Source organism: Fusarium redolens (genome assembly GCF_020744475.1).
Source record: "Fusarium redolens strain MPI-CAGE-AT-0023 chromosome Unknown BKA55scaffold_6, whole genome shotgun sequence".
Classification (NCBI taxonomy): Eukaryota; Fungi; Ascomycota; class Sordariomycetes; order Hypocreales; family Nectriaceae; genus Fusarium; species Fusarium redolens.
The window spans coordinates 769,012-789,153 of record NW_025763669.1 but is presented as its reverse complement, the minus strand read 5'-3'; the positions used below and the strand labels follow the sequence as shown (position 1 = coordinate 789,153).

The 20,142-nt window shown below is 47.7% G+C and overlaps 9 protein-coding genes across 9 annotated transcripts; 6 read left to right on the top strand and 3 right to left on the bottom strand.

Moving 5' to 3' along the window:
• Window positions 1–356: 356 nt before the first annotated feature.
• Window positions 357–2,478, top strand: BKA55DRAFT_611582 (general substrate transporter). The gene is made up of 5 exons (XM_046196665.1): window positions 357–760; window positions 814–989; window positions 1,046–1,233; window positions 1,286–1,890; window positions 1,943–2,478. Exons 1-5 carry the CDS (start codon window positions 534–536, stop codon window positions 2,322–2,324), a joined length of 1,578 nt encoding a protein of 525 aa, XP_046050892.1. The 5' UTR covers window positions 357–533; the 3' UTR covers window positions 2,325–2,478.
• Window positions 2,479–3,302: 824 nt separating this feature from the next.
• BKA55DRAFT_508408 (bacterial alpha-L-rhamnosidase-domain-containing protein) lies at window positions 3,303–6,002 on the top strand (the record flags this gene model as incomplete). Its single annotated transcript, XM_046187426.1, has 2 exons — window positions 3,303–5,105; window positions 5,157–6,002. The coding sequence occupies 2 exons, from the start codon at window positions 3,303–3,305 to the stop codon at window positions 6,000–6,002; spliced, it is 2,649 nt and encodes an 882-aa protein (XP_046050891.1).
• Window positions 6,003–6,382: 380 nt separating this feature from the next.
• Window positions 6,383–8,407, top strand: BKA55DRAFT_662510 (major facilitator superfamily domain-containing protein; the record flags this gene model as incomplete). The annotated part of the gene is made up of 6 exons (XM_046197635.1): window positions 6,383–6,465; window positions 6,499–6,910; window positions 7,115–7,201; window positions 7,253–7,602; window positions 7,655–7,800; window positions 7,867–8,407. 6 exons carry the CDS (start codon window positions 6,383–6,385, stop codon window positions 8,331–8,333), a joined length of 1,545 nt encoding a protein of 514 aa, XP_046050890.1. The 3' UTR covers window positions 8,334–8,407.
• A 5-nt stretch (window positions 8,408–8,412) lies between these two features.
• On the bottom strand, window positions 8,413–9,432 carry BKA55DRAFT_688336 (uncharacterized protein; the record flags this gene model as incomplete). Its single annotated transcript, XM_046199193.1, has 2 exons — window positions 8,413–9,215; window positions 9,273–9,432. 2 exons carry the CDS (start codon window positions 9,430–9,432, stop codon window positions 8,413–8,415), a joined length of 963 nt encoding a protein of 320 aa, XP_046050889.1.
• A 250-nt stretch (window positions 9,433–9,682) lies between these two features.
• Window positions 9,683–11,292, bottom strand: BKA55DRAFT_563821 (NADP-dependent oxidoreductase domain-containing protein). The gene is made up of 6 exons (XM_046192435.1): window positions 10,858–11,292; window positions 10,723–10,801; window positions 10,509–10,649; window positions 10,336–10,449; window positions 10,096–10,290; window positions 9,683–10,032 (listed from the first exon to the last, which is right to left on the bottom strand). Exons 1-6 carry the CDS (start codon window positions 11,014–11,016, stop codon window positions 9,737–9,739), a joined length of 984 nt encoding a protein of 327 aa, XP_046050888.1. The 5' UTR covers window positions 11,017–11,292; the 3' UTR covers window positions 9,683–9,736.
• Window positions 11,293–11,477: 185 nt separating this feature from the next.
• BKA55DRAFT_736699 (NADP-dependent oxidoreductase domain-containing protein) lies at window positions 11,478–12,982 on the top strand. The gene is made up of 3 exons (XM_046201341.1): window positions 11,478–11,720; window positions 11,783–12,290; window positions 12,345–12,982. The coding sequence occupies exons 1-3, from the start codon at window positions 11,707–11,709 to the stop codon at window positions 12,840–12,842; spliced, it is 1,020 nt and encodes a 339-aa protein (XP_046050887.1). The 5' UTR covers window positions 11,478–11,706; the 3' UTR covers window positions 12,843–12,982.
• A 502-nt stretch (window positions 12,983–13,484) lies between these two features.
• Window positions 13,485–15,338, top strand: BKA55DRAFT_313504 (uncharacterized protein). The gene is made up of 3 exons (XM_046185650.1): window positions 13,485–14,567; window positions 14,614–14,955; window positions 15,004–15,338. The coding sequence occupies exons 1-3, from the start codon at window positions 13,719–13,721 to the stop codon at window positions 15,040–15,042; spliced, it is 1,230 nt and encodes a 409-aa protein (XP_046050886.1). The 5' UTR covers window positions 13,485–13,718; the 3' UTR covers window positions 15,043–15,338.
• A 147-nt stretch (window positions 15,339–15,485) lies between these two features.
• On the bottom strand, window positions 15,486–17,074 carry BKA55DRAFT_592669 (cytochrome P450; the record flags this gene model as incomplete). Its single annotated transcript, XM_046195428.1, has 2 exons — window positions 15,486–16,719; window positions 16,767–17,074. The coding sequence occupies 2 exons, from the start codon at window positions 17,072–17,074 to the stop codon at window positions 15,486–15,488; spliced, it is 1,542 nt and encodes a 513-aa protein (XP_046050885.1).
• A 1,634-nt stretch (window positions 17,075–18,708) lies between these two features.
• On the top strand, window positions 18,709–19,279 carry BKA55DRAFT_688331 (uncharacterized protein; the record flags this gene model as incomplete). Its single annotated transcript, XM_046199192.1, has 2 exons — window positions 18,709–18,943; window positions 18,990–19,279. The coding sequence occupies 2 exons, from the start codon at window positions 18,709–18,711 to the stop codon at window positions 19,277–19,279; spliced, it is 525 nt and encodes a 174-aa protein (XP_046050884.1).
• Between the last annotated feature and the right edge of the window lie 863 nt (window positions 19,280–20,142).

The window sequence follows — 20,142 nt, the reverse complement described above, 5'->3', positions numbered from 1 at the left end:
ATCGTTCAAATGCGACAGTTATCTTTGTTAAGTCTTCGCACATTTTGCCTGCCTAAAGTCTCAAAATCTTGGTGGAACCGTTGTCAATGTTTTGGCTCAAGATATTTGGCTGAAATATCATGGGATTGACGGGCAAGGCATCGCCACCAACATTTTATCACAGTCTATTTCAAAAAGACACAAATCTCACACATGGAAAATATTAGTCGTGGTATCATATGATCCGCATGGTCAAACAGACAATGTTTCTCGGTGTGAAATGCACCGAATTCCCTCCACTTTCCCGACCAAGGGGGCTCCAGATCAAGCCTCCAGATATTTTGTCCTCCACAGATCCGAAAACATCCCTGCTAATGCGGGGAGTTATGTCAGTTGTCTGGGGCCCCAGATGCACCATGAGCTTAATTGGAAACGCGTCGGTTGAACCACGGCACTGGATTAGGAGATGGAACCGTGATCCTGTCTCTATAAGTAACTCTTGATACCAGGCTCGATCATGATGTTCACAATCAACATCATTGAGCTTCTCAAGAATGTCGAACATTGGACGAACTACCAGCAAGGCCGACTCCATTGGAGTTGACCACAAGGAGACTATCTTAGCTGTTGAAGTTGCTGAGGAGAGCAACACAACTGTTTGGCAACTCCTGAGAGAGAACGTTCGTGTGATCGTTTTCACTTGGTTCGCCAACTGCGGTGCGTTCCTTTTTGGATATGATGTTCTCGTTCAGGGAGCTATCAATGCGCTTCCCATGTTCTCGTAAGTCGAAAACTTCCAAACCTATGGATTCATACAAATGGCTAATCATGTAGAATCACATTTGGTTCTCCCTTTGGCGAGACCTTCATCCTTCCAGCTCTTTGGCAAGGTCTCTGGCAAGCCTTTAGCGCAATGGGAATCATGGCTGGTGCAGCAAGCAACGGCTTCCTTCAGGATCGATTCGGTCGAAAGATCATGTTTGGAGTTGGGGGTCTCATCTCTGCTGTTGGTAAGTCAAGTTAGGAAAGCTTGAATCTTAATCTGGTCTAACTTGGACTTCTCTAGGAACGGCAATTACTTTTGTGTCCAGCAATCCCGAGACAGTCGAACAAAGACGCGGTGTCCTCTTGGTTGGAAAGTTCTTCATTGGTCTGGCCATGGGTATTAGCATGTCGACATGTCAAACATACGTATCCGAGATTTCACCACCCAAGCTTCGAACTATACTTCTCGGCTTTTATCCCTTCATGATCGTGAGTATACTATTCCACCAACACAATAATCACGCTAACAAACTGTTACTAGACTGTTGGTCAGATGATTGCCATCACAGTAGTGTTCAGGGAGGTCGCTACGATGACACACTGGGCCTTCAAGATTCCCTTTGCTTCCCAATGGGCTTTCTCCGTCTACTCCGTCATTGCAGCGCTAGTCGTTCCCGAAAGCCCTGTTTACCTCGCTGGCAAGAACAAGACCGACCAAGCCAGAAAGGCTCTAACTACACTCGGTTGCAGAAATATCGACGAACGAATTTCTATAATCGAAGCTACAATCCATCAGGAGCAAAGGATGAACTCGGAACAGCCTTCGTTCTCAGAGTGCTTCAAGGGCACAAACTTGCGACGAACTCGTATTGTTGCTCTGCTCAATACTCTTCAGCAGTTCATGGGCATAACTCTGGTCTCAAACTCCACCTACTTCTTCATCATGGCTGGCATGACCCCGACTTTCTCTCTTACTCTCAACCAAATTGGCGTTGGCTTGAGTATGGCATGTACCCTTGTCTCTTGGGTTATCATGTCCAAGGTTGGCCGAAGGTTTGCTATCCTCGCAAGCTTTGTTGTTGCTGGAGCCATTTTTATTGGAATGGGCGTTGCTGGCTTCTGGCCGCAGAACCAGACAGCATTGAGGTAAATTTCCCCAAAATATTTGATTACCATGTCAGACTAACAACTGCTATAGATTCATCGGCGTATCTCTTCTTCTAGCTGCTTGCACCGGCAACTTAGGCACAGGATCAGCATACCCCATCGTGGCAGCCGAAGTTCCATCAACTGTCCTTCGAGCCAAGACTCTTGGTATTGGTTTCTTCGTCAACGCTTTCATGACCTGGGCTTTTGCTCTTTGTGTTCCTTACATGTTCAATGCTGATCAGGGTAACCTGGGAGGCAGGATCGGTTTCGTCTTCTTCGGCTTCTGTGTCATTGGCTTCGTCCTGACTTGGATCGAGATCCCCGAGACTAAGAACATTACTTATGCTCAGATTGATTACCTCTTCCAGACCAAGACTCCTGCACCAAAGTTCAAAGAGAGGTCTACTACTGCCATTACTGAGGAGGCATGAGTCTTTAAGTCGGATGCGTCTAGCAAGGACTGTGATTTGTTAAATGTCGAATAGTGCTGTTCGATTGTTGGGGTCAAGACACATAAGATTGCTTCTATTCTCTTGTTGTTTCTGGGTTCCTGGCGGCCTACATTGATAATAAAATCTGTATCATGGATTCTTTGAATACATACAAATCTATCGTTGTGAAACAAGTTCCAAAGCAATTTATTCTTGGGTAGCAAATTGCTTCCTGGAGTTCTTGGTAGTTGAAAGAACCACTCGTTTACTACAGCATGCATACATGGCCCATCTCTTTTGATGACCAATTGGCTCATTAGCGATAAGATCATACAACAAGATGTCCTCAGTTGACGGAGATTGCCTTTCAAATCTGATGAGAAATGGCTCGTTGGAAGAGGCAGAATCTATGAAATAACCGTCCGGTGTCTCGCAATGATGTGGGCCGCACGTTTCGTATCGTGCAATGTCTTTCCATGATGTATTTCATCATTCTGAGTCAATGCATCATTCCATTATTTTGCACCAGCAAGACTCATGTACCATCTAGGCTTTGGTATAAGAGTCATGAAGTCAGGATTCGCCGGGCTTTACCCAGAAACTTCCCAAAGCAAGACTACAACTAATCATCAGACCACTAGGTCCTTCATAACTCGGAGCTGTCGATGCACTCATCAAACTCTAGACCGCTCCAGATCGGTCTCAAACTCCAAGATTGGAAACAATTCCAGCTGAGGCGTACATAATATAGCGAAGTTCAGCCGCCAACCACAGCTAGTGGACGTCTCCTCATCGGGATGTGGAGGAAGCCAAGTTAGCCAAGAGCCTCATCGGTTATCATTGACCCGACGTCAATAAATGACCGAAAACTGGAGCTGACGATGATATCGTATCATTACAAAAGCTCTCATCTCATGAATCTATGATGGGCTGACCGAGTCCTTGTCAAGGTGGTCTTCCATGTCAGCCACTATCACAATGGCAAACATCAAAGTCGTCGACGTCAGATTCGAACATTACAGGCCTGGAAATACTCTTGGAATCGACGAGACAAAGCCTCGTATCTCATGGCGTTTTGGGGAAGCCGATTCAAAACTTAAGCAGAATGCATATGAGATCGAACTCACCGAAATTGACCCAAATTCGCGACAACCTCATGGGGCAAAAGCCTACAAAGTCCAGTCATCACAAGCGTACCTCGTCCCTTGGCCCAGTAACGAGCCGCTAAGTTCTCGCCGACGCTATGAGGTTCGAATCAGAGCATACCTTTCCAACGAACCTGAACCAACGCCCTGGAGCAATGCTGTATTTGTCGAAGCTGGCCTCTTGAACAGACAAGATTGGTCAGGGACCCAGCTCATATCAGCGCCGTGCTCCAATGAGCAGGACAAACCCTTGCCTGAGGACTTATTCCGCAAGAAATTCAGCATCAATGGCGACATCGAATCCGCAAGGCTGTATATAACATCTCATGGAGTCTACGAAGCCGAGATCAACGGAATCAGAGTCGGCGACCATTTCCTCGCGCCAGGGTGGACCGTATATGAGCACCGTCTCAGATACCAAACCTTTGATGTGACGGGACTTCTTTCAGGTGGTGAGAACTGTATCGGTGCCCGTGTCGCTGAGGGTTGGTTCAAAGGGCGTCTAGGTTTTGAGGGTGGAAAGCGGAATATTCATGGAACACGGACAGCGCTGTTTGCTCGACTTGAGATCACAGCAAAGGATGGAACCAACTTGACGATATCGACAGATGAGACATGGAAAACGACGCAGGGACCGATCCGAATGGCCGAGATCTATGATGGCGAGAAGTATGATGCCACTGCTGAAATAGACGGATGGTCAACAGCAGGTTCTGCGTCAGGAGATTGGCACCAAGTCGAAGTTCTACCACCTTTGTCTGAAGATACGGCACTCATCGCTGGATCAGCAGAACCAACTCGAAGAATTGAGACCATCAGACCTATGTCAAAGATCGGCACGCCTTCAGGCAATTTAGTCCTAGACTTTGGTCAAAACCTTGTCGGCTATCTTCGCATCCGTGTTCGCGGTCCAAGCGGCCACAAGATAACACTCTATCATGCCGAAGTCCTCGAACACGGCGAACTAGGAACTAGGCCATTACGACATTGTGAAGCTAAGGATACCTATACTATTCGTGGTGAAGGCGAAGAAATCTATGAGCCTAGGTTCACATTCCATGGATTCCGATATGCTCAGATCGACAATTGGCCTGGGTCCCAAGACGATATTCTGGAGAAGGTGGAAGCTGTTGTTTGTCATACTGATATGGAAGAAACAGGCGACTTTCGCTGTTCAGACGACATGCTTAACCAGCTATGGAGTAACGTCCGTTGGTCAACAAAGGGCAACTTCCTCTCCATCCCCACAGATTGCCCTCAGAGAGACGAACGTCTCGGCTGGACAGGCGACATCGCTCTCTTCGCCCCAACAGCGACATTTCTCTACGGGTGCCACGGTATCTTGAACGATTGGCTCAAGGGTCTCTACTATGAGCAGAAGAAGCGCAATGGAATCCCACCGATGGTCTCACCAAATACTATTGTGGACGGCCTCTTTGCCCAAGTACACCCCTTTGCAATTTGGCACGATGTTACAGTTCTAGCGCCTTGGGCGTTGTGGGAGGAGCACGGTGATGCGGAGATTCTTGCTCAGCAGTACGACTCGATGGTGGCGTGGTTGGATGCTGTGCCAATGGACAAGGCAGTTGATAAAGACCATTTATGGGACTCGAATATGTTCCAGCTCGCTGCAAGTGTTATCTTCTTTCGCCGATTCGTTGAGGGCGCTTTCTAACACAGATATCAGGACTGGCTTGACCCCAGTGCTCCTCCAGACGCTCCCCAGAAGTCAGCGACTGACATGATGCTCGTAGCCAACGCATTCCTGATACACTCATATGACATCATGGTTCGTATTGCAAAGATCCTCGGAAAACATGACTCCTCTGTCTACAAAGCCAAGGCAGCTACTGCCAGAGGACAATACACCAAGGAGTATATCTCAGAGACTGGTCGTTTGACATCGGACTCGCAGACAGCCTACGCTTTAGCCATTTGCTTTGACCTACTCGCCAAACCTTCTCAGTTGAAATGGGCAGGCGATCGTCTGGCTGAGATTGTACGAGCCAACGATCACCGCGTCGGCAACGGCTTCGCAGGAACACCATTCGTGTGTGAAGCTTTGGCTAAGACACAGCATATGGACGTCGCATACGGCATGCTTCTTAACAAAAATTGTCCTTCGTGGCTATACCCAGTGACTAAGGGCGCGACAACGATATGGGAACGTTGGGATAGTATGCTCCCTGATGGCTCGATCAATCCAGGAGATATGACCAGTTTCAATCACTATGCCTACGGCTCAGTGGCTAAATTTATGGTGGAGCGCGTCGCAGGTCTGAAGCAATTGGCGCCTGCGTGGGCGAGATGTTGCGTAGATCCTTGTGTTGGTGGTGGTATTACATCTGCCAGAGCATCGCATTTGACACCGCATGGTCAAGTCTCAGTCTTATGGAAGGTGATTGAGAGAGATGAGATACAAATTGATGTGGTTGTACCGCCGTTTACTGAGATGGAGGTCGTGCTGGGGGGTAGCGACTCAGATGTTCAAGTTGTTGGGCATGGAGAATGGTCGTTCAAGCGACATGTATAGCACATCATTGAACTGATGGAAAGATATTATCAATCGCAAACACCCAGTAAATCGCTTGTAATGTGACTCACTTCAGGCCAGCGTCTTTGCCGACATCGCAGTGTTCCCAAGGTAATCTGTCGTGAGGGGTTTCCGAAGGATCTTCTTGGCAACACGGAAACACATCTCCAAAGTCACTGATTCGATGACAGCTCACCTCAATCGCGATGTGTGACGGTATATGATCCACTTCAACGTTCGCGCGGCCAATGTAGTTCCAGTAACCTCTTCTACTGTAATTCCGCTCATGGCATCAGAAGAGTATCGAGAATACGCTTTCCGACTTGGAACCATCAACTCAACAGCTCATCTTCAACTTCATATCCAGTGTCAACTTCACCATGGAAGCGACTTCTGGTCTAGACATAATTGAACCTGTGTCGAATCAAGATCAGGATGAGCCAATTGACATTGTTCAGACAAAGTCGCCTCCCGCTGAGCCTGCGAGCCACACAAGGCCTGACCTGAAAGTGGTCCATGGCGATGTTGAGCTCCAAGATCAGTCGCAGCGCCTACCATTCTTCCGACTCATTCTTGCCTACATCTGTCTATGTTTCTGCTATCTCATATCCTACCTTGACATGAACTCCGTCGCAACATCTCTACCCACCATCTCCGAGGCTCTCGATGCTGGTCCTACGGTAACATGGGTTGGGACATCATACCTTCTCGGTCAACTCTCATTCCAGCCACTGTATGGCAGAATATCCGACATCACGGGACGAAAGCCTGTTTTGTTATTCTCAATGGGTTGTATCGTTATAGGCGGTCTCCTCTGTGGCTTCGCTCGCACGCCCGTCTGGCTGTACGTATGCCGCACCATCAGCGGCATTGGCGGTGGTGGTATAAGCTCTTCTGTAGCCATCATTGTCAGCGATCTTGTCAGCCTGCGATCGCGAGGAAAGTATCAAGGATTCATCAGCCTCGCCATTGGAATTGGTGCTGCTTCTGGTCCATTCGTGGCTGCTGGGCTGATACAGCTGACCACTGACGGCTGGAGATGGGCCTTTTGGGTCCCGTCAATAATGGGAGCCATATGTTTTGTGCTCCTCCTACTACTTTTGCCTCTGAAGCCTGTCTCTGGGAGCTTCAAGGAAAAGGCTAGTAAGATTGACTGGATGGGTGTTATGGCTTCAATTGCTGGTATCGTATTGACAGTTGTAAGTATCTCGAGCACCCCAAGAGCAGCATCCTTCTAATGGCTGACACAGATGGCCATCAACTCTGGTGGAAGCATGTGGGCCTGGAAGAATGCTAAGACCATCTCCATACTTACTATTGGCATCGTAATGCTGCTTGTCTTCATCGTCATCGAGGCTTTCTTCGCTAGAATCCCCATCATTCCCTTGAGGCTGTTCAGGCAGAGATCCCCAGCTGTACTCATTCTTACCGGCTTCTTCCACGATTTCGCTTGGCAGTCGACCCAATACTTTGTTCCCCTTTACTACCAGACTGTCCGGGGCTTTACGCCGCTAAAAAGCGCGACCCTCATTGTACCATTTCTGCTCGCGCAAGGTCTTGCTGGCGCTGCCTCAGGGCCTACCATGGTTCGTTATGCGAGGTGAGCAGTACCTATGGTTGAAACGCCAATGCAATTTCTCATCAGTCTACAGATACATACCAATCTTAAGGACTGGCTTCACGATTTGGACGGTTGGTACCGGCCTCAAGCTTCTGTTCAATGAGCACACTCATGTCGCCGTCTACGTGGTAGTTCTAGCTGTTGAAGGGGCGGGAATTGGTTGGGTTCATCAGCCAGGTATGCTAAGCGCTCTTCGCTGACAAGGACCCATCAATTGGTGTCACATCACTAACTCACTGGCAGGGCTTGTTGCACTACAGGCCAACTCCGCTGACGAAGATCGTGCGGTAGCAACAGGAACCCGCAACGTCTTTCGCTCCCTCGGCGGCGTTGTCGGTATCGCTGTTTCTACAGCTGCATACTATGCAACTCTAAGCAAAACCCTTTCACAATCCAATGCGGTGCCAGAATGGCTTCGCGATCGCGTCTTAGATGGCACGTGGGCTGCTGGAAACCCCAGCACAAGAGAATTCGAAAGCGCCATCTTGGATGGACGAATGCAAGGATTTAGAGTGATCTTCATCATAACGATACCTCTTATGGCTCTATGTTTGCTGGCCAGTTTCTTGGTCGATGATATCGTGCTCAAGGGTGATACCAGCCAGGGAGATATGGGAGAAAGAGGCCAGATGACCAAACCAACAGCTACTCCAATGGCGCTCTCAGACGCCAAGATGGATAACTCTCGACAAGCTTGCAAGGGGCATTAATTGGCCAGAGTTTCGTTATCATCGCACCATCAGGGAAGAGTTCTATGTTCACATTGCCTTTGATCTATTGCCAGATCTCCTAAGAATATGCCGCATTTGGTCTATCAGTACCTTTCCCCATCGCACGAGAGCTCGTCTCCATGTCATCAAAGGTCAAAGCAGCTTGTCCCCTTTTCGCCCGCCAATAATTCGTCGAATTCATAATCTCAGGACAATCTTTAATCAGACTCCCCCATTTCTTAACAAACGCTGCATTGACTTCCCAGCCTCGAGAATTCCAAGCAACGGTCCACACCAAAAGCGACGGCTGCTCTCCAACACCTGCGCCTTCAACTCCCAATAGATCACCACACAGTTCATCATCATCAAATAAGCCTTTCTGCATACCATGAAGAACATTGTCGCGGAACTTCGGAAAAGGGAACAAGTCTATCCAGGGATGATGTGATGTTGATCGTTGTAGAGGGGTTGGTTGAAGATTCGTTGGACAGCTGGGCGAGGGTATTTGGATTGGACCATTCTGATAGAAGGGCGATATGAACTCATCTCGACACAAGCTTTCTTTAGGAAACCCTATGACTGTGGCGTTGTCGGCAATGGCGTTCAGGACATTCAGGCGGATGATCATGTGCAAGTTGGATGGCCGTGGGGTTTGTAGTGAATAGTCTTGAAGAGACTGCCGTATCAAGTTTCGGAGTCTCTCTGCCTCGAACGAATTGGGTATCAGCAAGATACCGTCGCCAATGTTCGGTGCGCCAGCAACCAGAGACGAGGAAACATATCCCACCAGCAGCGCATTGTCTTCTGGAGTGCTACAAGATGTCGTCTTGACAGCACCAAGTTCTTGTGCTTCTGATGTACATTGAGCAGCCTTTCTTCGCCCTATAGATGGTCTACTTGTCAGTAAAGCCACGCCGTCGTGGTATGCATTGTACTCACGCCACGCTCTCTGATTGAGTCTATTTTGCCTTCTTTTCCTTTCTTGCCTTGAAGTTACACCAGTCCAATCGTCTGCGTGGGTGCGAAGGTCCGGAAAAGGCTTGAAACGATCAAGTCCTGCAAGGACATCTTGACCTTTGACCACTGAGCTCGAATCCATTTTGATCGAGTGGGTATATGCAGTATAGTTCCCGTAATGACTAATTACAATTGATGCCAGGCAGCTAGTGATATCAATTCAATATTCTCTCGGCCGGATGCTGAATGGGCGGGGTTGATGTGGGAAAAGCACTGGGATGGCTTCTAACGTTAATGGAAAACATTAAGGTTGTCGGTAAATTTTAGCGCACGTTACGTTACAGTGGAGTTGTTGGTAATGACGTCGCTGTCCACTGAGTATTATCCGTTATCTGAGGAATAATGAATTACCCTTTGCTAGATATTTTACTCTACTGATGAACCATCTAATGACCAACCATAGCCTGCTGAGCAGGAGCATACCTATTTCCCTGAGGTTTAGCCGAATCAATAATCCTTCGCATCTCAACCTTTTCTTCCTCAGTCAAATCAACATCCCTGGAAGCCCAGTTTTCCTCCAAACGGTGCGCCTTAGTCGTACCAGGAATAGCAATCATTCCCTGGGCTGCAACCCAAGCAAGCGCGATTTGCGTCAAAGTGCAGCCCTTGCGAAGAGCGAGTTTCTTAATTTCCTCTACTATAGCCTTGTTCTTGTAGAAGTTTTCGCCTTGAAACTTGGGGACTAGGTGGCATGTCAGTCACTATGATGTTCAGTTGGAGATGGATGGGTATTAGTGAAACATACCTGTTCGTCGAAAGTCATCGGGTGCGAAATCATCTGGACTCTTATAAGGGAAGTCATCGACAAGCCAGCCGTGACCAAGGGGGCTGTAGGCGACGTATGCGATGCCAAGCTCTTTAGCTGTATCAATGAGACCATCAGTCTCGTGCAGTGTCTCAAAGGCCGAGTATTCAGCTTGGACAGCATCGATCTTCGCAACTAATACTTGTAAGCCAAGTTCACAAAGTTCAACGATAAACTTACTTGAATTGGCCTTTCGCAGAGTGTTGGCAGAACATTCGGACAAACCAATATACTTTGTCTTCCCCTGCTTTCGAATCTCGTCCAGGGCAGGAATGGATTCCTCGAGCGGAGTGTCTAGTATCAAAAGGTCAGAACCATCTTCATCATAAAAATCTAACCGTAGAAGTACATACTAGGATCAATTCGATGCAAGTAGTATAAATCGGGGGCAAAGCCAAGTCTTTCAATGGTTCCTTCGATATACTCCTTGATGTGAGAAGCAGAATTGGTCACACCACCCTTGCCAAAGACATCGAAACCACACTTTGAAGCGACTGCCGTGTAAATCATGGTCAGCATATACTCAGGGAGAACTCAGCTGGCAAGTAAAAGCGGCGATCAACTTACTAAAGACCTTGTCTCGGACGTTGTGTTTTCTGATAAAATCTCCAAGAAGCTTTTCGTTGACACCAGCTTGATAAACCACCTGGTAAGAGAAATAAGTATATACATTCAGTTGATTGTTCGTTTACTTGGACATACAGCTGTATCCCAGAAAGTGCAACCTAACTCAATGGCTTTGAGCAGAACGGGTTCGGCTTCCTCGAGGCTCAGGTTGGATCCTAGGCCGAAGCTCATGCCCATGGCTCCAAAGCCAGGTGATGGGACTGTGATGTCGCCGAAGGGAATAGTTTTGACCATTATGAATGAAATAGAAGGAGATTGAAAAGTTGAAAGATGAGTATTTGTTGACAGGATACTGCTTAGTTATTGTTCGAGTGATGGTTTAGTAAATGCTTCTTGATAGAGGTTCGGCTGCCTATTAATACTCATCAGAAGATATGAAATATCGCGTTTGTCAATGAGGCTACGGACTTAACAGTAAACTCCATCAGGAGATAAACGAAGCAATCCACAATGACGCTGTACAACGATCGAGCTCCACGGTGGGGCCACCAGTCCTCGGATCATAAGCCAGTTGCATAAGGTTTAAAGATCTGATTCTGGGAAATACCGTCGCCTCTAAAATCCGTGGATGTGAGTGGGGGATAAGCCAGTTGCATTAGCGCCGAGCAGATCAGGCCAACCCTCACGCATGTCGTGGTAGACTTACAGCAAGATTCTTGCACTTAAGGTTCCGTTGTCTACACACAATTTTAGATCTGAGAGTTCAGTTAGTGGCAATATATGCAATCGGCTTATTGTGCTGATTGTCGCCTTCTAGCTGAAATCTACACTTGCGGCACTGACCTCAAGAGTCGGCGAGATGAAAAAGTACATAAATCAGTGGCATTTACTGCCATTCAACGCTTGTCCAACAAGCAGTATCTTTCATTGAGAATTATCCAGTAATAATTCATCAAATTTAGTTCCATCGTCATCACGTCTGAAATGAAATATGTCCGGTGAGTAATGAGCATCTCACGACCCTCCCTCTTCCCAAAATGCCGACTAATTCAGCTTTCAGAGTTGGCAAGTCCGGTCTCAAAGTCTCACAAATCATCCTCGGATGCATGAGTTTCGGCGACAAGAATTGGCAGCCCTGGCTTCTTGATAAGGATGAGGCACTACCAATCCTCAAGTATGCCTTCGACAAGGGCATCAACACATGGGATGTCGCCGATACATACTCGAATGGAGAGTCAGAGAGGATCCTCGGCGCCGCTATCAAACACTACAGCATTCCTCGTTCGAAGCTCGTCATCATGTCCAAGTGCTTTCAGTTTGTCGACGAGGAAAAGGGTCCTATTGATCCTGCAACTCTCACTAGCAACGATGGTCCTCGCGTCAACAGAGTCGGTCTTTCTAGAAAGCACATTCTTGATGCGGTGGATCAGAGCATCGAACGACTGGGAACCTACATCGATGTTTTGCAGATTCACAGGATGGATCGTGATGTTCCGCCAGAGGAGATTATGAAAGCACTCAATGATGTGGTCGAGAGCGGAAAGGTTCGCTACATTGGTGCCAGCTCGGTATGTTTGCCCCAGTCATATTACTCAGGATCGTACAAGCTAATCGTTGAGAAGATGGCAGCATGGGAGTTCCAAATGCTCCAGAACGTAGCAGAGAAGAATGGATGGCATAAATTCATTTCCATGCAAGGTTTATATAACCTCCTCTACCGCGAAGAAGAAAGAGAAATGAATCCTTATTGCGACTACACGGCTGTCGGTCTGTTCCCGTGGTCTCCCTTAGCCGCAGGAGTTCTTGCGCATCCTTGGGCCGACAGAACAGATACTCGAGAGCAGAAGGACCCCTTTCTCAAGCTTCTTTTCCGTGGAGAAAACCAAGACGCTGACAAAGCCATTGTTGGCCGTGTTGAGGAGTTGGCTCGGAAGAAGGGCGTTTCTATGGCTCAGGCCGCGCAGGCTTGGCTGATTGCGAAGGGATGTATGCCTATCTGCGGCTTAGAGACCAGGGAAAGGATCGATCAGGCAGTGAAAGCCCTTCAGGTAACATTGAGCGATGAGGAGATCAAGTATCTCGAAGAGCTTTATGTTCCCAAGGTGCCATTTCCCTTCTAAGTTGACAGGCCCAACATACTCAAAGGGCGTGGACATCATGCTATGACACATAAAACAGCTAATTAATATCCAAATCAAATATGTTATCGTCTTTCTCAACATGGACATGACGACAATGATCTTCATGACTCGTAAACAAGAAGATGCCTGAAGGCGGATTAATTCTTGAGCTAAATGAATCGGGAGAAAGACCCGCCGAATTAAATGAATTTCTAAGCATTTTCTAGCCAATTGTAAAAATGATAAGAATAGCAATCAACTTGGCTCATATGATAGACGTTTTCCAAGCGATCGGATCAAGCTTAGCTTCCGAGCTGTCAACCAAGACTTTGCGCCTCATTTCTTTCATGGCCCAGCAAAAAGCAGGAAGAAGTCTATACCTGACCTTGGACTATTTCTTCAAGTAAAGTCGTCAAAGGCTTTGCATGCGTTCGGGATGTTTCAAAATGAAATGTCTATGATGAGTTCATAATTATAATTAGTTGAGTTCTAGAGGATGCGCTGATAGGCCATGCGCAGCTGATGGCGGGTCTCGAAAATCACTCTGCGCAGGCTGTCGGGTAAGCGTAAGCACCTAACTGTATCAACACCATAACAATATCAGAAACTTCTCGAAGTTCACATATTATCAGCTACATAGTTTTAAATAATTCCGATTCTACTATCGAGCGGATCAATTAACTCGCCAAAGGAAATGGAATCGGAGCAAAGACTCGCCGAGTCTACTGGAGGTATTTCTCCTTTGGGCAATAGTCCACTCCGTCCGCGGACACGGGCCTCGGCTCAACGACTAATACAATATGGCGACATTTTCATATTTAACAACTTGAGAACACGCGAAGTTCACCTCACAAACCACAAAAACAAATCCACATCATGACAGACCTACTCGTTTCAAAACCTCTTGAGCTGCCATGCGGACTCACGTTGCCCAACCGCCTCGTCAAGGCCGCCCTCGCCGAGGAAATGGCCGATCGTCAGAATCTTCCTACAACAGAGCAGATGGAACGTACCTATGGTGCCTGGGCTGATGGAGGCTGGGGTATGATCATGACTGGAAATGTTCAGATTGACGATCGCTACCTCGGTGGATTCAGTGATTGCACCATCAATGCTAATCTCTCAGAAGAAAAAGTCCTCGAGGCGTATAAGAGATTTGTTGGTATTTGTCGACGAAAGGGAACGCCCACAATCATGCAAATCAACCATCCTGGTCGACAGTCGCCTATTGGAGCTGGCAGCAAATCATTCTTGGCCAAGAATATCGCCCCGAGTGCTGTTCCGCTTGACATGGGGAATGATATTATTTCAAAGATTGTGACGACCTTTGTCTTTGGATGTCCAAAGGAGATGACCCTCGAGGACATTGAGGATGTTGTGAAGCGATTTGCCAATACAGCTCGAATTGCAGCGGCCGCCGGTTTCGATGGAGTTGAGATTCATGCCGCTCACGGATATCTCTTGTCTCAGTTCCTGTCTGCAAAGTCCAACAAGCGAACCGATGCATATGGAGGATCAGCAGGAGCCAGAGCAAAGATCATTGTCGACGTTGTCAAGGCAATCCGAGCAGTAACGCCATCAAACTTTTGCGTCGGTCTCAAAATGAACTCTGCAGACCATCAGTCTCCTACAGAGCTCCAAGAATGTCTGGAGCAGATTTCTCTGATTACTGAGGTCGGCTTAGACTTTTTGGAAGTCAGTGGTGGAAGCTATGAGAACCCAACTGTAAGTCAGACGTTAGATTTTGTGGAACCCTTTCTGACATGCATAGATGTTCACTGGAACTGGTGAGAAGAAGGCTGCCAGTACAGCTGCCCGAGAGTCATTCTTCCTCGAATTCGCCCATGAGGTGCGCGCCAAGTTTCCAAAGGTGCTTTTGATGGTCACTGGCGGATTCCGCACCCGAGCGGGTATAGAGGACGCCTTGAGTCAGGGTGCTTGCGACCTTATTGGAATTGGCAGGCCTGCGATTATCAACCCTTCGTTGCCCGCGAGTATCATTTTGAACAAGGAGGTCAAGACTGAGGATGCGAAGCTTTATGCGAAGAGGATCCATACGCCTTGGATCCTGAAACAGATTGGGCCCAAGAGTGTTGGATCTGGTGTTGAGATTGTAAGTCATTCGTTGTGGTTTACTGAGCACGGTGCTAATTTTTCTCAGACATGGTACAGGAAACAGCTGCAGGCGATCGGAAAGTGAGGGCGAGACCGCGCTTCTGAGCTCTTGTTTTCTGTCGTTTTCATCATTTTAGGATATCCCAGGACCGCATTAGACATTTTGGTGGAGATTTATACTTGCAACATAATTACTACTAGAGCTTGAGCTCAATCATAACACGAGAAACTTTTTCCCCATGATACCGAATGTGAGTGGTTGTTGAGGAGAGAGACAATCAAGGCTGCGATTGGGTCTATGCATCACGTGGCTAGCGCTTCCAAGATTTTCTGGAGCTAGTTAAAGCGCAAGGCTGAGAATTAAACATATGGGTCTCCCGCTCTTTACACGATCTTTTCCCATGTACAGAGTTTGACCTAACCTTGGCTGCTGAACTATCACCATTCGTCATTGGCAATGGGCTAAACTGTTTGTTGCACCGGATTCTCTTGAAAAACTATATATCTCGTGTGTGATTGGCTTACTATCTACCTCATCTTAAGCGCAATGTCCAACCCCAACGGCTTCCTCAAGAACCCCTCACGTGTTTCCATAACCTCCTGCTTCAACTCCGGCGTGTACCTCCTCGCCCACGTCGCCGCGATCAACCTCATCTCCATCTCCGCGACATTCCTGCCCACACATGCTCTCGGCCCATGACTAAACGGATTAAACGCAGTCTTTTGTAGGTTATTCACACTATCCCAACGCTCCGGTTTAAAATCATCCGCATCAGGGCCCCAGATCTCCTTCGAGTGATGCAGGGTGTATGTCGGCACACTAAGCACGCTGCCGGGCGGGAAATAATGGCCTTTGATCGTGACGCCGGGTGAGTTCTCGGGAATTTGGCGCGGAAGGCCGATGCCGGATGTGGAATGATATCGGAGGGTTTCGTTGATCACGTTGTTTAGATAGGTTAGGTCGCGAACCATGTCGTACGTAGGAACCGACACGTCAGTGGGGATCGCCTCGTCAAGCTCGGCTTGTAGTTTCTCCAGAACTCCCGGGGTTCGTGTGACGTGATACAGTAAAGCGCATGATGAATTGGACGTGGTGTCACTGCCGGCGATGAGCTGCGTCAAAGCTTCGGCTGTCAATTCCTCGCGACCCAACGGCTCACCCTTCTCATCCCTTCCCTCCATGAGTCGCGCGAGAAGATCTTTTCGTTCAACGGATGGCGGATTATCCAATCTGGCCTTGACGCGCGCGATCGCAATTCCTGCAAGGTTCTTGACTGCGTTGAGGCCGTTGCTGAAAAACGGGTCGGGCAACCATTGAGCATACGGCTTCAATTGCGGCCAGCAACCCAGCGTCGCACTGACTTCACCTCTTCTGTTCAAAATCTCAATCGCCGAAGCATAAATCGGTGCACTGTCAGGCGTCGCTCGAACTTCGGCTACATCGGCGCCATTTGCGAGCATGCCAAAAGGTACGCCGAAAGCGAGATCGCCGATGACATCAAATGCGAGGTAGTTGAACCACGGGAGACAATCAATAAGCGCTTGTCGCTTCCCATTCTTATCAGTAGTCTGACCTGATGCGACAAGTTTGTCCAGCTGCTTGACGAAGAGAACGAGGTTTGCGTGGATGTAAGGCTCAAATTGGCTGATTGACTTGGCGGAGAAGACGTGAGAGATGAGCTTGCGCTTTCGTGTGTGCTCAGCGCGATCGCGTGTGTTGAAGAGACCTCGTCGAATCGAGACAAAGGCGTCATAAAACTCACTGCCGCTCATTAGTGATGAGAAGAAGTGAAGCGGCGGAATACTCACGACTTCAAGAAGCCATTTCCGTGGCCGTAAATGGTCGCAATTGCATCAGGATCCGCGATTGATGTATGGTTGGGCTGAATTCGAACAACAGGTCCCAGTCTCTTGTGACACTCATCTACGACGCGATATCGCTCACCACGTCTGCAGACGTAGAGAAGCCACAGATTCGTGAACTGCGCCGGGAAAGGTGCCGGGATATCTCTCAGGTGGCCGTAGGTCACAAAGTATGAGTAGAGATACGTCGCGATGAGGACACCTGCGGCAATGGGGATTGACCACCAGGTGAAGAGGATGTCAACAACAGCCATGACGAATTGAGATGCTGTTGGTAGTTAGCTATATCCAGACCTTCACAGCGAGTGCGCTAACCTTTGGTCGCTCAAGAAGTGCGCGTGTTTACAGACAGCGCAACACTCATTCGGTCAAGTCGGGCTGAAGGGCAGTATTTAAGCAATTGAATCACCATGAGGACGGAAGAATGAAGTCAGCCATCTCCAAACTTCCGTATTCTAGGCTAGCTAGAACCTCCGCTCGCCCCCGCATCTTGTCCGGCTTGTCTGGATCGGTAGTTGAGTGAAGATGGGGATATTGTCAAAAGCTTACCCGGGATCCAATAATAATTCTTCAATTTAAACTTAGTCAAGATGATGGCATTCGTCATCGGCCTCCGAAAGTGCCGCATCATACCCTGTTGTTTTCTTTTGGGCTAGAGTGCAAAGAGCGTTTGGTGGTCAATGTGGAGTTCGTGATGATTTGTGTTACCCTATGACGATAAAATGTGAATGAAAGACCATAAATTGGACGCGTTCTAGAATGCAACGCAAGATATCACAGCATCTATATATATAAACGATACTTTGATATCACTGTACGACATTTTTTAACGTTGAGATGGGTGGGAGAGTAATAAAAAATAGCTCTTGGAAAATGTGTGCCGTACTACCTTTGTGATCAGAGTGCTTAGAGAAATGGAGCGAAATCTGTGAGTTTGTGGAACCCAACTGCCCATGAAATCCACAGCTGTCCTCATCGGCTTGAAATTTAGGGTACATAGTCATCAAAGTTTGAGCAATATCCTTCAGCATCATACTATAGCAACGGCTGTCGAGGACTCCTCATCCGAGGCTCACAGGGCTGGATCTCTGCCGAGTAGATGCCCCGCTTCAAGCAGAAACACGACCGTCTTGGCTCTGTTTACAGTCCCTTAGACAACAGTCGCGTGCTAATCTACCCGTTCTGAGCCTTCAAATCTCTTCCAATGACACCAGAAAATAAAGATGGAAATGAAACAGCTGACGCAGTTGACACCTGCACCACCCATCAAATGGCCATGGAAACAGTGCGATCCGAACAACCGATAACCGCTGTCAAGCACAAGCGATGGCGGGGTTTCAATTGACACCTCAGATCTAAGCAACATCATATGCGGTGAACAATATCAGGGACCTCATGTTTGGCTTTCGTAAAAACAGTCCAGCCAAGCTGACATTTCTGAAACCAGGGCGTAAGGTGTAAAGACGTAGCCGCCGGAACTGAGGACAGCCGGCTTGGTGTTCTACCAAAATCCACTGAAACCGCCTGTGACCAGGGGTTGGGGGTGTTTGATCTCCCGTCTCACAATGCCACCTCAAGCACCAGCCGGTTTCGCCTCAACCTGCTAGTATGGCTGTGTTTATTAACAGAAATATACGAGAGAAATATAACTCCATATCTATGAGACCTTCGCTCTTTCTGACTTTTTCTTTCCCGCGCACGTTGATCTGGTATCACGAAGCGACACGACTTTCATTTCGATAATTTCATTCTTACGGTCTTTTTTATTAATTCTTTAATTTTAATTCAGACAGTTCAGCTCTGGTAGCATTCACTTCGATAAAAAGTCTCGCAAACATCTCTTCGGTTTCACTTCTCATATCCGATACATCGAATGGCTTCAATGAATATGGATGATGCAGCCTTGGATCTACAGCTCTCGCGAATCATTTCCGCCGTCGAACAGACCACGATATTCACAACCATTATACCGAAGCCGACTGCCCAATCAGACGGTACGACAACTGCAGATTCACCTGTTGTTACAATTACACAGGAAAGCAACTCAGATAATGGCTCGTCTGGTCAGCCTGGAACCAAGATCTTTGGAGCACTTGAGATTATCATTGCTCTTGGTGTGCTAGGTATGAACACCACTCTCATTCAAAAGATTATGTCTGACTGTTATAGCTGGTGTATTACTTCTTATCATGAGCATCATCCTATGTGATCGACGAAGAAAATCTAAGCGAAAGCGAGCAGCCGAGAGAGCCCAGAACAGAATGACAGATAAGAGTGAACCACTAGAAGGACACCAACAACCATCGGGAGCACGGTTACCAGAGTCTATATGGCCTAGGATGGGGGATAAGAATCAAGCTGTTCATGATTACTGGCACAGTGAAACGCTACGGCAGAAACAAGGCTGGAATCAAGGACAACAAACTGGCGTGCAACAGGGTCTACCTAGATATGGATAACCTCGATAATCAATAAGACATGTGCACGAAGAAAACTAGTAACAGAAAAGTAACGTTAAGCTCTTGGGACTTGCGAGGTTGAGTTGAATGAATGGCGTGCTTGTTTTGCGCACTGTTCTCTCACAGATCACCTGCCTGCGATTGAAAAGCTGAATCAAGTCTCGCTGTCCTTTAATGATGTAGGTACACGTGCAAATCAAACCTGTATAGGCCTCCAATACGTAGTACTATAGTTTCAGGATTCGTTGATGGATGCATCACTGCAATAGGTTGTTGGTCAGTCGGGCTTTTTCATTCAGCCTCACCGGCTTACTTTTAGGTGACTGTTCAATCGCCGTCGCTTGAAAGTGTAGTTTCTATATGGGTCTTAACAGTGTTCATTTGTTGCGGGAGAGAATCTGCCTTGTAAGCCCAACGTCGGTTTCTGGAGTCCGAGTTATGGCCAGACACAGCGTGTAGGAACAACCTGTTGGCCCATAGAACGGCCAAAAGCTGTTATTTTGCTCAAAAACAACCAATAATAAACATAGTCAAGAAGTTGCTCAGCTAGAAATCTCCAAATTGATGAAAACCTTTGAACAGGCTGCTTCAACTGCGGCCTGAAGACCAAGTTGCGCAAGGCTGGCGCTTACAGCCCCTTTTGTTACGTCCTCTAGGCGCTATAAGACAGGAAGAAAACCGACAAGGCATTTATTGCGTTTATTTACTCCTTAAGCCTGGCGGGTGACCTGAACTCATCCAAGATAAAGCTAGCTAAAAGACGACAATTACGGTCCTCGACATTATAACCGCAATAGACTATCCCGCTCCTGAACCACACCACCAAGATGAACGATATCGCAGTAATTCAAATCGCCAAATCA

Bases quoted from the DNA above. Each gene is read 5' to 3' on its own strand.
- BKA55DRAFT_611582 (XM_046196665.1), top strand. From the start codon at position 534: ATGTCGAACATTGGACGAACTACCAGCAAGGCCGACTCCATTGGAGTT. The intron at 1,234-1,285 runs GTGAGTATACTA...AACTGTTACTAG, and splicing joins GCTTTTATCCCTTCATGATC to ACTGTTGGTCAGATGATTGC. The intron at 1,891-1,942 runs GTAAATTTCCCC...CAACTGCTATAG, and splicing joins CAGAACCAGACAGCATTGAG to ATTCATCGGCGTATCTCTTC.
- BKA55DRAFT_563821 (XM_046192435.1), bottom strand. From the start codon at position 11,016: ATGGTCAAAACTATTCCCTTCGGCGACATCACAGTCCCATCACCTGGC. The intron at 10,650-10,722 runs GTAAGTTGATCG...TTTACACGGCAG, and splicing joins CGTCCGAGACAAGGTCTTTA to TCGCTTCAAAGTGTGGTTTC. The intron at 10,291-10,335 runs GTAAGTTTATCG...TACAAGTATTAG, and splicing joins TCTGCGAAAGGCCAATTCAA to TTGCGAAGATCGATGCTGTC.
- BKA55DRAFT_736699 (XM_046201341.1), top strand. The intron at 12,291-12,344 runs GTATGTTTGCCC...ATCGTTGAGAAG, and splicing joins GCTACATTGGTGCCAGCTCG to ATGGCAGCATGGGAGTTCCA.
- BKA55DRAFT_313504 (XM_046185650.1), top strand. From the start codon at position 13,719: ATGACAGACCTACTCGTTTCAAAACCTCTTGAGCTGCCATGCGGACTC. The intron at 14,568-14,613 runs GTAAGTCAGACG...TGACATGCATAG, and splicing joins GAAGCTATGAGAACCCAACT to ATGTTCACTGGAACTGGTGA. The intron at 14,956-15,003 runs GTAAGTCATTCG...AATTTTTCTCAG, and splicing joins TTGGATCTGGTGTTGAGATT to ACATGGTACAGGAAACAGCT.